The sequence below is a fragment of the Megalops cyprinoides genome, chromosome 10, assembly GCF_013368585.1.
Source record: "Megalops cyprinoides isolate fMegCyp1 chromosome 10, fMegCyp1.pri, whole genome shotgun sequence".
NCBI classification, from domain to species: domain Eukaryota; kingdom Metazoa; phylum Chordata; class Actinopteri; order Elopiformes; family Megalopidae; genus Megalops; species Megalops cyprinoides.
Window position 1 is genome coordinate 22,157,751 of NC_050592.1, and position 16,241 is coordinate 22,173,991.

The following is a 16,241-nucleotide window of genomic DNA, read 5'->3' on the forward strand; positions in this document are numbered from 1 at the left end:
ACATATTGACCACCTGTCTCCTATGTCTAAGAGCAGGGGCGAACTTACCCTGGCTTCCGTACCTCTGTTTTTCCCCAGGTGGACAGAACAGAGGTTATACGCAGCTGCATAAACCCCACCTTCTCCAAAGTCTTCACCGTGGACTTCTACTTCGAGGAGGTGCAGCGCCTTCGGTACGAGCTGTACGACATCTGCAGCAACCACAACGGACTGAAGGAGGCTGACTTCCTGGGAGCCATGGAGTGCACTCTTGGCCAGGTGGGTCCCAATGGATGCAACCATAGGGCATTATCAGGGACAGTTTTGGTTCTGGTATTTCTTTGTTCCTTTATATCATCTGTATTGTTTTGATATATTTTTCAATTTTTTGCATACTACATTGTAATATTTGATTTTTTTTGCAATTATTTACTATTATTTATTTAACGCTATATATACTTTATTGTTGTTCCTGTAACTGATTGATTGATGTTTCTGTTGCAAGTTGTATAGAATATGAAATGTCTGTACCAGGTCTACATGTTGGTTATCTTCATTTAAAGGGAAAAGCATGTTTCTTTTCTTTTGCACCAAGTCAGTGGTGTATGAAACCACACCAGCATATAAATGAGTAAGATTTCAAAGGAGGCAACTGATCTGTTTTCTGTTTTGTCTTTTTTTTTTTTGGTGCCCTTTGTCATGTTTAGTTCTGGTGGGTGTTGGGTCTAAGGTGCTTGCTTCGCTGGCAAAATGCTAAAGCCTTCCCTTGACACACAACTTTGTGCCGTTATCTGCTGTGCTCTGCAAACAATGCTTTGACGATCGCTCACACCAGATGGCCGATAGGCCCCAGAACCTCCCCCTCGCATTGAGGAATTCTCTGGAAACCCATCCGTTATTTTATGAATACCAATATTTTGGTTTAGAGTCATGCCTCGAAGCAGTCTGTCTCTCACCAGATGAATTCGAGCTCACGTCAGAGGAGGTAACTGCCCATATGGGCTGCATATTCATTTCACTTTCTGCCCGTTTCATTTCCAAGGGTATCATGGGATATTAATGTGATATTGAAAGTTACTGAAAGTGAGCTGGTGGTGATTGGGGAGGGCGGTGTTAGGGAGAGTTAACTGAGAGTGAATTGACAAAGTGCAGATTCCAAGTTTTAAGAGCTGCTGGCTGTGACTGACTTTCCCAGTTTTTTTTTTCTTGAAAAGAGATGTAGCAATATTTAAGCTAATGTATATTTCATTCATATTCATGTATATTTCAAAGCATGGCAACTCAAGACTGACCAGATGGCAGGGCTTAAATAACAGAGGACACAGGTATAAGTAATAACTAATTAACACAGGTGAGAGACATCAAGTAAATGAGACATAGAACACGGGCAGTTGTGTGCCCATCTGGTGGCCAACCCGGGAGGCAGCAGCTACTTTCCTGACTATATATACACTGTTTGAAAAACTCAGATCTGTTGGGATCCCCTGGAACAAGAGAAGATTGGCCCTAAGCTGCCTGCTCTCCCTGCAAAACACACCAAAGGAGCCACTCCATCAACTTTCTTCCATGGATGCACTTCAGTTTCAACACCCCAGTGTTCCTTATTTTATTTAGTTCCACCACCACCTCCTTTCCCACCATCTTAGGAATTTTGAACGGACATCAAAAAGAAAAGTCACAGTGTTTTGATAGTGTTCTCCTTGTCTTATCTCTGTCCAAACAGATTGTGTCCCAGAGAAAACTCTCCAAATGCCTACTCAAACAAGGAAACACAGTAGGCAAGGCCTCCATCACGGTACGTGCTCTTTCATCCAGGTACCTTTAATTGATTTTTTACCGTGTGACTAAACAGGCAAGTAAGCCCCTCCAGGCCTCTTCATGACAGGATGTTTTGTCCTTTATTTTACCTTTCCCTGAGGAAAATGGTTTCATTCCACATCTTTGAAGGGCAGTATTGAATTTCGAAGGACTGCAAGACTTTGTATTGAATCAAGGCCTTGATGTTATGATGATGATATTGTAACATCTTGGCTGGGTTCAGATTTTTAAACTGAAAACTTTTCTCTGCTTCTCCCATTTGTGAGGATATCCTTCACCAGCAAGAGAAACTCAGCAACTTAGTTCTGATTGAGTGAAGCCAAAGACAGGGATTTTTGTTAATTGGCTTGTCAAGAATTGAATGACAGTGATGATGGCTCATGACAGCCCTTTTCCAGGCAGTTGAGCGCAGGATCTGAGAACAGCAGGAGAAATATGTGAAAATGTATCCTAGTTCCTTCAAACCAATAAAAATTAAATGATATCCTGCAAAACAGTTATCCAGTAAAATATTATGTTGTTTTTGCCTACATACCTCAACATTGGGGCTAGCTATAAAATTCAGGAATAAAATGCATTTTGTTAAATCTAGCCTTTACTACTAATTCTACATTGCAGTTCATACTCTGAACTAATATGGTTATTCTAAAAACCCTTGTGACTGGCTTGTAAAAGTTAAAATGGAACAATTAAAGTTTATTCCGGAGTGCAATCCCACTATAATAATTTTTTTCTAGACAGAAGAAAAAACAATATAATTCATCCTCCGGCTTTAAGCTTGTAATTGTTTATTGTATGTTTATTGTATTTTTCTCTGGAAAGTGTTGGCATTCAGGATTGGAAATGGCAGCCATAGATATTTGCATAATAATGCACAATTCTAAGCAGTTTGAGCTGAATGAAATAATGATTCATTGAAATATTCTACATTCTAATGCTTTGTTCTTTCTCCATGCATTAAAATGAGGATCCTCAGAATGCACATGAACACTTCATAAGAGCCAAGCATAACCACATAGAGGACAACAGCTAATATGTAGCATTCCACAAGCAATGGTGGGAAGACAAAGAATACAGAGACAGAGATAGGTAGAAATGTTGTCCCAAATACACGTCTATGCATGTCTATGTGATCTGCAACAGTAAAATGAAAAGTAATAAAAGCAGCCGTCTCAAATTATAATTTCATTCTTGGTACATCTGAAAGACAGAAAAAAGGAGAGATGCACAGATTTCAGACAAATAGATGACAAAATCAAGAGCTTGCCAATATATCACCAAATACTTCTAATAACGTTGACAGCAAGCCTGCCTTAATATTCAGGATGTTTCCAAACAATAAACAATAATATTATGCACTTAAACCTTCAGAGGAGGTCACACAATCATCAAAGAATTCATTTAGAACACATATGCTGACTATGGTGGAAATTTTTCTGATGATTCTGAGAGTGCAGGTTACTCTGAAGACAGCAAAATAAATCTCTTAAAGTTTTACATACAGTTCCCCTCAGATTGCAGTGACGACAGCAATGGTGCATTAGAGCACACAGTGCAAGGTCCCCGCATTCCTCTCAAATGTATTGTCAGTTTGGTTTTGGCAGACACTGATCCTGTCCTTCAGACAGATCAATCAGAACTCTAGGAGGTGATCCATTGGCTCTCTGGCTCAACTTCAGTAATGTATGAGGGGGCACCTTTGTTTATAGTGTAAAACTTAGCTACCAAACCCTAGACTTAGAAGGCTGTACTATCTGCAAGCATTTGTTCCAGCCAAACGTCTGATCCAGTTTGGCCCTCTTTTCCTATATTTTGAGAACATCAATGGTTTAAACAGACCTGGAGTGGCATACTGGTAAGATCTGGGGTGCCCTAATTTAAAATGCAGGTTACTCTTCAGCATTCATAAGCCCACTTCAATGATAAATAGCTTCTGATATTGAGAAAAAAAATCTACATACAGTAACATGTCATTTAGTGGGAGAGAGAAGGATGCACTTCAATGTATGCACTTCTGTTACATATCCATTTATCAGTTGAAAATGTGCAAGAGTGGTTTCCTTTCAAAAGTGGGGCATGCACACAGGGAGAAACAAAAACATTCAGCTGGATCATCAAACAACAGGCGTTAATCAGATACCTGCTAACACGTGTGTTTCCTACATGTGCCAGTCTGCAGGAAACCCGGACACTTCAGAGATTACCTCCCCTGCTTTTATAATGATATCTCTGTTTTGCTTTCTCTCCCCCTCACTTTCTCTCTCTTTCTTATGGAAAGACAAGTAGGATGCTCCCTGAAACGGAAATAATTTTTTCCTGTCGCAATCATCCCACATTTATAATACTTCATTTTCCCATAGGTCATTGCAGAGGAGCTGTCAGGAAATGATGACTACGTTGAGCTCTCGTTCAGCGCAAGGAAATTGGATGACAAGGTACAATGTCAAACTTCTTCCTGGTACCCTTGAAAGGATACTGTTAAAATGTCTGTAAATCAGGGATTAAAAATGGCAATAAATTGGATGCACCTTGGGGAAAAAAACTTTTCACTTTTGTCAGCTGAATAATTATGAGGCACTGAAATGTATAAGGATGATTTCTCCGTACATCTCTTATTTTCAGTGCAAACAGAACAAGAGTCACCCGGGCCAATGGGGGTTACATTTTATCTTAAAAATGTAGCCTTTTTTCTGTGCCTTAATCCTTCATTAGAACAGGCAGCGATAAGCACAGTGTGATAATCACCGGAGCATTAATTAAATGAAAGGATTTGATTTAGAAACAGTGATAAAGGAAAAAGGATTGAGAGGCTGGGGGCGGGGGGCATGGCAGACGGGGGTCGGTTTTTGGGAGAGAGGCACATGAAAGAAAAGAAATGAGCTGCCACTGATGAGCTGAAAGGATGACTTATCTCCGGGTGTGGAAAGGGGTTCCACATTGCTTAAGGCACCTGACGCATGGGAACACCCAGTGTGACAGACAGGTGGGAGGACAGCCACCAGGAAAGCAGAGAAAAGGAGAAACCTGCTGCCATTCATAATAAATGTAGTTGCCCTATGATTATGCATTATGGTTTGCAGATGAATATATTTAGGATGAACTAGCATGTTGTTTGGTGAATGTACAAAGCAATTAGCCTTTCAATACTTTCAATGAGAAATTTAACACAGAGTTAGTTTTTGATGTTTCATATTCAAATTTTCAAATAATTTCAGTTCAATCTCATCTCATCTCTCAATTAAATTTGTGCTTTATGAAAAAATCTCCTTGCTTACACATAACATGTTATTTTACACATTATTGCCCTACAAAAGGGCACAGTAACAGTTCCCATTCAAATGTTAAAAATCTGTGGCCTTTTACTCATGCAGAGTTCCCTAAATTTACTGTATAATGATCACACAATATAAGATGTACATTTGTATACATCTTAAATTGTCTCTAGTGTAAGTACAGTTCTGGGCACTATGGAATGTAAATTTAATGTATGTTACCAAATACAAAAAACAGCCCTTGAATTCATACAACATGTATGTTGTATGGGTGCATTTCAAAACATTTAAAAACTGGAAGGTATAACTCTTGAGCTTTCTACTGTTGTTTTAAGAGCTTTTTCCATTTGGCCTTTGTATTAGATTTTCTCTGTGTATCAAAACAACTAGAATCCATAGCACATGCCTTTTAGGACATGTACCCCTAGAAGTTAAGTCTACTTAATGTGAAGTATTATCTTTTTTCCAGTGAATGGGTATAAGAAATAATCAGGCAAACACATTGTACCTCACTGATGTAGTGGAATGAAACGAGATTGATGTAGAAAAACCAAGCTTGGATCTCACTTCTGTCAATGTATCATCACAAGTTAAAGCTAAATTTGTCACACCTTTTCTTGTGATATAAAATTGGATTCGATTTTAGTATGACATTAGCAAGAGATATGTGATAATAAAACTGAAGCACTACCTGATTTACAGTACAGGGTCTGATAAATTTTCAATCCTGGATAATATTTCAGCTTCTGAGTTTATTACTGACTTACCATAAAACTGTCAGAAAAGATTTTGACAAAAACAACTATGGAATTGCATCATGGTTGGATTTGATAAGACAGTTAAGCCCCCTTCATGTCATATTTCACAGCAGAGCAATGAATAATTGAAGACAAAGAAATCTGACATCAAATTGCCATGGAGTAAAATTTTCATGACACGAAGAGTGAGAGAAAAAGAGAGATAAAGAGGAAGCACTTCCATAAAGTACATAATTCAGTCATATCAGATATCACTTAGGTACAGAGGGTAATACAATACACACGGTTTTATATCTGGGTGTCAAGATTACATGTTGATCAATCCATCGATCTGTCAATCAATGAATAATGGAGACAGATAATGGATCTTTTGATGACCAAATAAAAAAAGGTCACATGTGACATGAATTTATGAATTTTTATGACTGAGTTGTTTGAAGGCTGTTTCTAAGACCATAGCATTATAACAGTGTTTTGCCAGTTTGAGATTTGCAATATAGAGATCAGTCTTTTTTAGACAATACTGACTGGTTTAATATAATTAGCTGTGCAAAGATAAACTGTCACATATGCCATGTGTGGTGGGTTGTGTGTCAGATGATATTTTTTCTCTTTGTTTTCTTGTTTTTGAAGGATTTTTTTAGTAAATCTGATCCATTCCTGGAAATATTCAGAATGAATGATGATGCCACTCAACAGCTCGTCCACAGAACAGAGGTAAGGTCATACTATGGAGACATGGAGGGACGTGCAACCTGATGTTACTGTCCTTTCACAGCAAAAATGTACTTTATCTGTGGAAAACAATGTCATGACTTTAGTGTGTTATACCCTTATCACATACCAATTTTCATGCATTATTTATACCCGTGAGTAATAGTTTCTTCAAAGATTATAAACAATGCTAAGAAGGGTATTAAAGTTTCAGTCTCCAGCACAACTTACATAGCAGTAGTCTACCTGGGAATCAGACTGGCAACTCCTTACAAACCCTATGCCGCTGCTGCCTTTTCTGGTCAGTGTTTACTGATGGGTTATTTCTGACATGGGCAGAGGGAGCATGAGAGCTGGATAAAAAGACATGAACAATTTCCCAGATATCATTGTTCTCACAGAGGAAAATGGGAAAGGAGACCCACCAGAAGCAGGACTTTGGGCAGCAGTCATCACCATTGACAGAAGTGTCTGTCCAAGAGAGGTGGATCACCTATATATCACCATATATCACTATAGAAACCAGCAGTGTACTGCCAGAATACCACTGAAGAGCTAAAATCCCTTCTGCCTTGCTGACTGACAAAAAAAAAAACATACCATTTTCACACTGGCACCAGGCAGGGATAGTGGCCTCAGGAAAAACCTGACATTATCCATTCTGTTTCACTGGAACCTCTTTGTAACCTATTTCCAACAGGAGCTGAGGGACGTTAATAATTAAAGTAGAGCTTCAGGGTGCTAGGTGAACAATACACCACAAGGGAAGATTTCACATCCGTGCTGTTGGAGTGTAGAGAAGCAGCAGCAGTTTGTGGGTGCCGATAGAAGGGCAGACTCCAATGCACCACAGATGATAACATTTATTCACTTCTGCCACAGCAGGGCTCTGGAAAGAGCTGTGAGGGATAATCTCAGGGTCAAAACCAAACAATGCCCATTGGCTGGAGGAGGAGGTTCTTCCCGTCTGAAACAGGAGTAAAAGTAGCCTGTAAGCCCTGCTTTCTGTGCTCACTCTGAGGTTACTGTGAGGTTCAGCATATCTGACCTTGTTTCAGAAGTAACTGGAACTCGATTCAGTCTAGTGTTGCCATACCCATTCCAAAAACAAACTTTGCAATACATACACAGGTGCACATACACATGACACAGGCCAACACATGACACATATTCACACATGCATGGACACACACATAAAAGCTGATTTGTTTGGGTGTCTTCTAATGTTCTATGTGATGTCTTGGATAAGGGTATCTGAAAACATAAACAGCCAAGCAGCCAGTCTGACGCGCACACTTTCTTCCTCTGTGTGTTTTCCAGACTGTCATGAACAATCTCAATCCTGTTTGGAAAACCTTCAAGGTGTCTTTGAATTCTCTCTGCAGTGGAGACCATGACCGCATTCTGAAGGTGAGAACAACCTGCTCAGGGTCATTACCAGGAAAGTGTCATTTCTTTCCAGTCATGCCTTGGGTTCAGTCGTTTGGTAATATCTTTGCTGGAAACAAAGCACAGCCAAATGCAGTGTCCCCTCCTAGAGTCGGCCTTTGGCCTGAGAGGGACGTCTTCTGAGATTACCCATTCACCAGGACCCGGGACTGTGAGCCACTTTCGCGGTTTCTGATTAAAATGCTTGCTGTGTGGGCTCATGGCCTTGAATTCGGAGACCGCTGAACAATCAGTGCTCCCTTGTTCGTCTCTCTGGCTCCTGGCCTCACATCTCGGGGGAATGTGGGGGAGGATAATAGGAGATTTACGATATTTGCGGTGAAGCTCCCCTTGATGGATTGAAGATATCAGAGATGAAGAAACTCGGTCCCCACTGATAGAACATTGCTCAGCATGTGGGCTGGATTTCATGCTGACATTGCACTTCTTAGCTTCTCAATATACATATGACCTCAGTTTCCTTATATGTAACAGCCAATGGAGATTATAGAAGCAGCTCTCAGCGTCTATAATTTATTGACGACATATACTGCATCTATTTTTTGAGGAAATAATGTCATTCACCTTATCAGTTAATAAACTGATCGATTGATTAATTTCTGCTGTGTGCTGTCATTGTTGTACACGATAGTGATTCTGGTTGCTCGGTAAGGCTTACAGTAGACATAGTTTCATACTGCTCCTGAAATCTTGATATGCTTGAAATGGAATAATGCCCTCAACATCTGATAGCCGAGACAGAGTCTGTATTGCTGTACTGCATTCTCCACTGATGGCTGTGGGACAGTACTGACACCAGTTCAGCATAGTTGTGCAACTACCACAACTCCCTGTGTGATGCTACTTCACAGCTCTGAAGCTGACTCACTGCAGCTTCCCAACAGCAGTGTAACTATATGGGATCCTGCCTGTCATAGAGCACTTCGGCTTTGGCAGGTGCACCCAAGGGAAAGCACCAGGATAAGAAGTAAAGAATCATGGTCTTTGGAAAAGACTGAACTTGGGGGAAAAAAGCTTGCCTCTGATGAAGTAGACCCCTGCTATGTCTTCTTTCTAGTGTTTTCCCCCCTCTGTCTGGAGAATGCACAGTTCTTTTTGCTTACTTTACTGTCTGCCTCATACCATCTGCTGCCATTGCTGTGAAGTGTGGGGTGTGGCATCTGTCACCTGACATCTGTCCCTGAAAACCAGAATGCTGAATAGGTTGAGCAAATAGGCTGAGCTTAAATCTATTTGACTTTGTTTAAAAATCTCACAAAATGATTAAATCTTTGGTTGTAGAAAAAAAAGAGGTGGCCATTTCACTGTGGGATATTAGAGGAATGATTGTTGATTTTAATGCTTACTGCTACTACAAAGCCTTTCAGTAAGATTTCACACATAGCAGAACTTATGCGTTTTGGGTGCTTGCTGGTCAGGTGGCTTCTGTGCCTCATGTAGTGGCCCATTCTCATAGTAAGGCTTTTATGCAACAGTATGAGTCAATGTTACTGTTTGTTGATTTAATTGTTGACCACTGTGTGATTGCCGTCAGTCAGTGATCGGAGACTGATCATAGCATTAGTCTTAGTCAGATCGTCCTCTTGTTTGCATGAGTCTTTCTGGATGCTAAGGTGGGGAACAATCACTTTTAGGACCCACTTGCTTTCCTCAAAGCCATGACCACCTGAGAATAAACCCTAAAAAAAGGCTTTTATTAGAAGCCTCTAGTCCCTGTCGTTACCCTGGATACGTACAGGTTTGCTGTACATTTTGACAGAAATCCAGTGACTCCAATCGATCTGGTCTCCCATAGTGTGTTGTGAGAATTCCCCAATCAGGCCGGCTGGAGCCCCTGCTGTGGAGTAATCCTCTGGCACATTGTGTACAATAAGTTATTGATGTCTGATAGGCAGTACCCCTGGGGGGGTGTTGCTCTGTAATAAGTTTGTTTGGTTTATATGAAAAGACACGGAGCCGCAGGACACTGTGGTGTGGTGACAATTCAAATAGAGCAGTTTTGATTCATTTTCTGCTTATTATTGCAATCTTTGTGGGAGGTGAGGGGAAGAGAGTAAAAATGCTAACAATGCCGTTCTTGATTGTGCTTTTCCTGTAGTCACTCAGACCCAGAGCTCCAATCAGGAAACATGAAACACCATAACTCACAAGGCTGCACAGTAATGGGGGTCCAATCAGCATCCAAGCTCTGATTGAACTTCATGGGTTTTTAAAGGGTCCTTTTAAGTACTGATGCTGTGAAAGTTGGCCAACGCGAGGCTCTGATGTCTAATTAGCCCCAAAGCCAATCAATCCTGTAAATGAGCTCGTTTGCGCTCCTAACCAGACTCCCGAGAATATGGACAAGTCTGCAGATTGGTAACCATGAGGCTATGATAGGTGGTATCACAGGGGAAGCAAATAATGTAAACTGAGCGTTGTGAATGGAGGGGCATTGCCAAAGTCTACCACACTGTCTCTCATTCTCCAGAATTCATAAACAATAGTTTGTTTAGTGAAATGCAGAGAAACTGCTGAAGACAAACAAATAACTACTCATTAAATATTTAGTGAGTGGTTTCAGAATGTATACAAGAATACTGAGGATGCTTTGGGTTAGATACAATTTCTCTATTAAGCTGTTCCTGGGCCTTTCCTCTGTGTAAATATAAACAAAAGCCATCTTCAGACAGTTTATATGTTTCTTTCATCTTATAGACAGCAGCTGATGTGCTCGTACACTAATGATTTCCTCTAAATAAATGTAGGCAAAATGCCCTCTCAGCCTGTCAAGTGATGTTGTGAATAGAATAACAGTTATCTGGCAGAATGTCAATGCCATTTTAAATGTACTGGTATGCATTGCCACTTGGAAGGAGGAATGTGATAATATGACGTGATGATGATATATTATGATAAACAGATAAACAATATATGATAAAGCCCAACAACTGAGAGTATTGATATGCTTCCTTACACACAATCCTTAAGCTTAAAATTATAGAGGAGAAGAGAATTTTCCATTATTAGCAAAAAGGTCCGTTGCGTTGTTGTCTGTGAGAGGCTTAACACTGAGATGTTTTGGTTTCACTCTGCAGCCAAGTTGAAATGAAGAGTGTTTGGCCCACAGCCTCACAGATGTGGATTGGGGCTCTGTGATGTATGATATTCTTGTCCTCATAGTATATTAGTTCATCTATCTTCTTTATTGGACAGAAACCACAGTGAGCTCTGACCAAATGAGCTGACCACAGCTGAATGTAGATTGTTTGTTAAACTTCTTTATATTCCACAAGAGAGGAGGACTTGCCAGCTCCAGTAATGTGTGTTGTTTCATCCATACCTTCCTGGTTCATTAAAAACTTGCAGAAGAACAAGTTGTCCATTGTTTGTGGGTCCTCGGTTTTGACTCGCTGGTCCCTCCCATTATCGTGGGCGAGAGGCGGGAGAGAGCCTTAATCCCCCCATCTCCCCTGGCAGCACTCCTCATCAGGTGAACTCAATCAGCGATTGTTACCGTAGCGACTGGCTCCCAGGAGCAGCGTGATTAGTTCTGTGTTCTGCGTCCCGGAGGGTGCTTGCAGGTGGTGCTGACTCACCTCGTACAGGGAAATAAAGAATGCACAATGAACCTCCGTTTTCCCTCTGCTTTCCCTCACTGCCACCATAAAGTGACACCTGCAGCCATCATCCCAATTTAAGTGAAGTCATTTAGGATACCTGGCATCAGAGGCTGGTAGTTATAGCTAAGATAGTTCTGAGTAAAAGGCTGCTAGGGATATTTTGGGAGGAAAGCAGCTGAGCAGTCTTGTCCTGTCCTGATGCTCCTCCCATCTCCCCCACAACTTGGTTGCTAGGTTTCATTTTCCCCTCTGAGTGTTTTCTTCTATTGATGGAGCGTATTTATCCAAGTACCTAATCGCTGATGGGTTTTCCCCTTTCCTGCCTGTTTGATTTAATGTCCTGTAGTGTGCAACTAAAAATGTGACTGGTTCTGAGATGAGCAGGGGCGGACGAGCCGTGTGTAGCGGAGCGTGACACATCTGTGAGCGCCCTCGCTCTGGCACCGCTCTCCGTGTCATCTTGATGTCATGCCGCGGCGACCGTCATGGTGGTCAGCCGCTGGCTCGTTCATGGTACTTTTGCTTATGGAGGGCAATCAGTGCTCCTGGGGTGATCACATATCAGGGTATGAGGACATGCTTAACGGGTGCAGGCAAAACACTGCTGTCATGTTGCCTACTGTGCAACAGCAGTGCTGGCAGCAGAAAGAGTGTTATATTTGTAGCTAAATTGCTGACAAATAAAACAAAACAACCCGCCTCCCAGAAAACTTATTGAGGATTCATGGATGAGTGCAGTGATACTTTGTGCAAGAGGCCAGCAGCCATATATGATGAAACTACAAGAAAATGCTTCTGGCTGGGTTTACTGCCTTCTTAACTCACAAGAAAAAGTGCCTTTTTGAAAAACAATTCACCTTTAATAATCTTTCTTCTGAAATGAATGCAGATCCTCATAAAAGTATCCTACCTCACAAACCATTTGGGGCCTGATGGTGTTATTGTATCTGATTGTGAAATGTTGTTTTAAGGAGACACCAAGAGAGCAGTGAGTGAAAAGGACTTGCTTGTGTGTGAAATGGATTTGCGGGTTCCCTGGTGCCGTGCTGAACTCCGACCGAGCGTTGCCTGGCATCACGGGTCTGTGCTCTGTGTGCCCCTCTCTCATTTACTGACTGAGAAGTTGGACAGAAATGTGCTGTAAAATGTAGGTCAGCTTTTAAATCATTTAAACATGCCCCCTGTCTCTCTCTTTCCTTCCTCATGGTTAGATGTGGTTTGAGCATTGGGTCATGTGAATGAGGCAAAAAATAGGGAAATGTCTGAAAGGAGTGAATAGAAAGGTGTGGAATGGTCGGGTCAGTCTCAACTGACCATAGGGTAGAGAGAAAGTTTATATGGGTTTGGGGTTGAGTCTATAGGGGTTTAATGTGTGGGATTTTCAGAGGAATTCCCCCAGAGGAGTCATTGCCTGCTGTGATCACAGAATCCCTGCAAAAGAGCAACTACAAAAGGCTACAAAAGTGACATGCTTGAGTCTGCCGCTTTCAACTCCAGACATCAGGACGATTGCCACTACCATAAAGTGGAAATGCATCCAGCACCCACAGCTACTGCAAGTCAAAACTGCAGGAGGGATTTCATTCAATGTGACATAGGTAATGTCACTGCCAGAATACAATATCATGCATGGCAATCATGTTCAGCATTGTCACATGATTGCCGTGCAAAAAAAAAAAATCATTGTAGCACTGAGATACTGTTGTCAGCTGTGTCATAAATTCACAATGTTCCTTACTGATTAGGTTATGAATTGATTCACTTTGACTCTAATGAGAGAAGTGTGCTATGAAAGAGTATTTATTTAACCCTCTTCAACGACCTGAAAAAGGCTACTCATTTCATTGTTAATATTGCATGGGTGTGATTAATAAGGTATTCAGACATTGAGATAATCTTTTATTCTTGCCTCCATTATTCATTGCTGATACTAAGAGATGGAAGTGGGGCAGTGTGGCTGGAAGGGGCTGTTGAAGGGCTTATTTTGTGAGGGAGTGTGGGAAATTCGTATCTGCCATCGCGTTTTCAGATCTAAACGTTCACTTTCTTACTACCAGTTTGAGCCAAAAGGTGAATCCTCATTGGCACATGTATGGCAGTATGATTTATGATACTGTGGCCTTGTAAGTACTTAAAGATGTATTCCTTACTGCACTAGAGCTTAAATTTCTGAATATTTTTTTTCTGCCAATGTAAACCATTTGAAATGACACTGAAATATATTTAATTTGGTTTTTTGAGCGGTACAAGATCAATAACCAATTCAATATTAAAGATGCCTCACAAATATTTCCTGTTCACTGAAAGGAATTTTAAGTTCAGTATCAGTAAGGATTGTAAAAATCACTTACATCATTACTGTACATACTACTACAGGGCTGTTGTGTTACAGATTTCACATTCTCTATCAAATAAGTGACATTTATTTATAAACATTAAGATTTTCTGCATCATCTTACAGCTTTCTGAGTTGCACTTCACTTCACAGCTCAGGATGTATGCATAATAGTATGGTATAAATGTAGTAACATTGCAACATTAACATGCAAGTACATGATCCTCCCCAAGACTGCAGATTGTCTTGCAGAAACAAAGAGCAAAGTAACAATTATACTGAAACTAGGTGGTATGAGAGCTGAGCTGCCAGTTTCCTGCTTCTCCTTTATGTGACCATGTTTGTGAAACAGCAGTTGTAGGCTCATCTCACTGTGACAACCACTGCACTTGCACAGGAGTGCTGAGGGGAGATGAATGCAATCTTCCGATGCATTCAAACACAACCAATGGCTATTTTCTCACTATAGAGGAACGCTCATTGGAGGGAAGGCGCTGCTCCACTGATGTCATTATCATCTGCTGATGGCTGGGTTCGAAACTGCTGAAAACAAATGTGACCACTGGCCAATTTTTGGGAGCCCCTGCGCTTCCTGTTCCTGTATATTTTGATGTTAACACAAGCTCAGCCTTTTTGAACCTCACTGAATTGCTTTATAATCATAGTCTCAAATGTTGTGCAGCCACAGGAATGCCACAGCAAGACATGACAGTTTAATCTAACAAATTGTTTCACTCTCATTTTGTGTTAAGGCTCATTTGTTTCAAATGCTTCACTTTTTGTGTAGCGTCGACTCATTGCGCCACACTACCGATACAGGAAGAGCCGTGTGGTGGATGGGATGTGCACAGCAGGAAGGCCAATTGCAGGAGTCCCAAACCTACACTACTGCACTCAATGAAAGCATCTCTCATCTCACTCACACGGCCTGTGGCCGAGAATATAGGATAACTTCCTGCAGGGCAACATGAGCAGGATCTCTCTGCTAATATCTCACAATGCCTCAAGGCAATGCTGAGAAGTGAAGCATAGTGTTCTCTGCCCCTGCCAAGAGCATAATGCAAGATCAGTGCACCTCTGTACTTTCTCTTTCCTGTAAACCCCAGTGTGATGAGGGGGGAAGGGTGTTAAAGTCAGCCTGGATCTTTTAGCCAAGAGTTTAGTGGTTCACTGTAGATACTAAAAGGAAACTATTTCCAGATGGTGAAAGTTAGGACTCTTCAAGTTTATTGTTTTAAAGATACACCATTTTTCCTACTAGATAGCAGCTTCACATCTAGCTGGATATCTCTTTGCCCTCCAAAGAACTGTCACTCTCCCCTGTTTCTCTTTGGACAGAGCTATTCCCCTTATGGGGACAGGATGAATTCCACCTTCTGATATGGCTGCAGGAGTTGAAAAAGCCACAGTCACCTTTCAACAGTAGCCTGCTTTACAACATAAAGACAGATGGCACCCCCAAGTACTGACCCTGGGTCAGTTTAAATGTTTCAGACAAAATGTTTGCGGTTACATTATTAAAGGGTCACTTTTCTGGGAGTTTATGTGCAACTCATGATGCAGCTGGATAGAGCCATATCATTGCTGTCTCAAAGGTCTCCCCTTTTCTTGCAATAGCAGTTCAGTTTTCTTGGAGAGAGTCTGGAGATTTTCTTTGTTGATTTTTATGTTTATTAATTCTTATTTCTGTACAGTTCCAAGGAGCTGTCCTTTGACCCTATTCGTAAGAATATATCAGAATATTCCCAAGAAAGTACAAATACATGCGAAATCAATTTGGAACATGTTATATTGCTTGTGGTGGGTTATTTTTGAGGGTATATCAGGTGTCTGCGTTGAATGAACATTTGGATTTGCTGGGTCATCGAAACAGCTGCTGAAATACATCTGCGTCATTGTTGCTCTGTGCTCCTGCATGGGTTTGAGGCACAACAGGCGACTTTGCATAATGAACATCAAAAGGACACAAGCCTAAACGAGCAGCTGCCAGATCAATCTTGTGATAAAAGCTCTGTGAAATCCCCCCTGCTCTGTGGGACACACTGGCACCCCGTATGGGTAACCTGACACTCAATGTCATCCAGATACAAATTGTAACGCAATCAAACATTACATTTTCCAGCCTAGCAGGGGGCCAGGTCAGGAGAGAATGTGTGGCTAATTAATTCTGTGCCTTTTCCAATGAGGACAGCATCCCATCTTCCTGCATCCTGCCATATTTGTGGGAGCAGCGGTCATGCAGTAGAGTGCCATGTTTTTATGGCAGAGTTACTGCCATGTACAGCATGTTCCATGCACAGCAAGAAAGATTTAG

General features: G+C 41.3%; 1 protein-coding gene across 1 annotated transcript in view; it reads left to right on the plus strand.

The window, feature by feature from the left end:
• The window catches only part of cpne4a (copine IVa), a 67,921-nt gene that overhangs the window by 30,802 nt on the left and 20,878 nt on the right, over positions 1 to 16,241 (plus strand). The window contains exons 3-7 of the mRNA XM_036538355.1: positions 79 to 258; positions 1,703 to 1,774; positions 4,158 to 4,232; positions 6,461 to 6,544; positions 7,862 to 7,951. Coding sequence (XP_036394248.1) covers positions 79 to 258; positions 1,703 to 1,774; positions 4,158 to 4,232; positions 6,461 to 6,544; positions 7,862 to 7,951 — 501 coding nt within the window. The remainder of the gene's footprint in view (positions 1 to 78; positions 259 to 1,702; positions 1,775 to 4,157; positions 4,233 to 6,460; positions 6,545 to 7,861; positions 7,952 to 16,241) is intronic.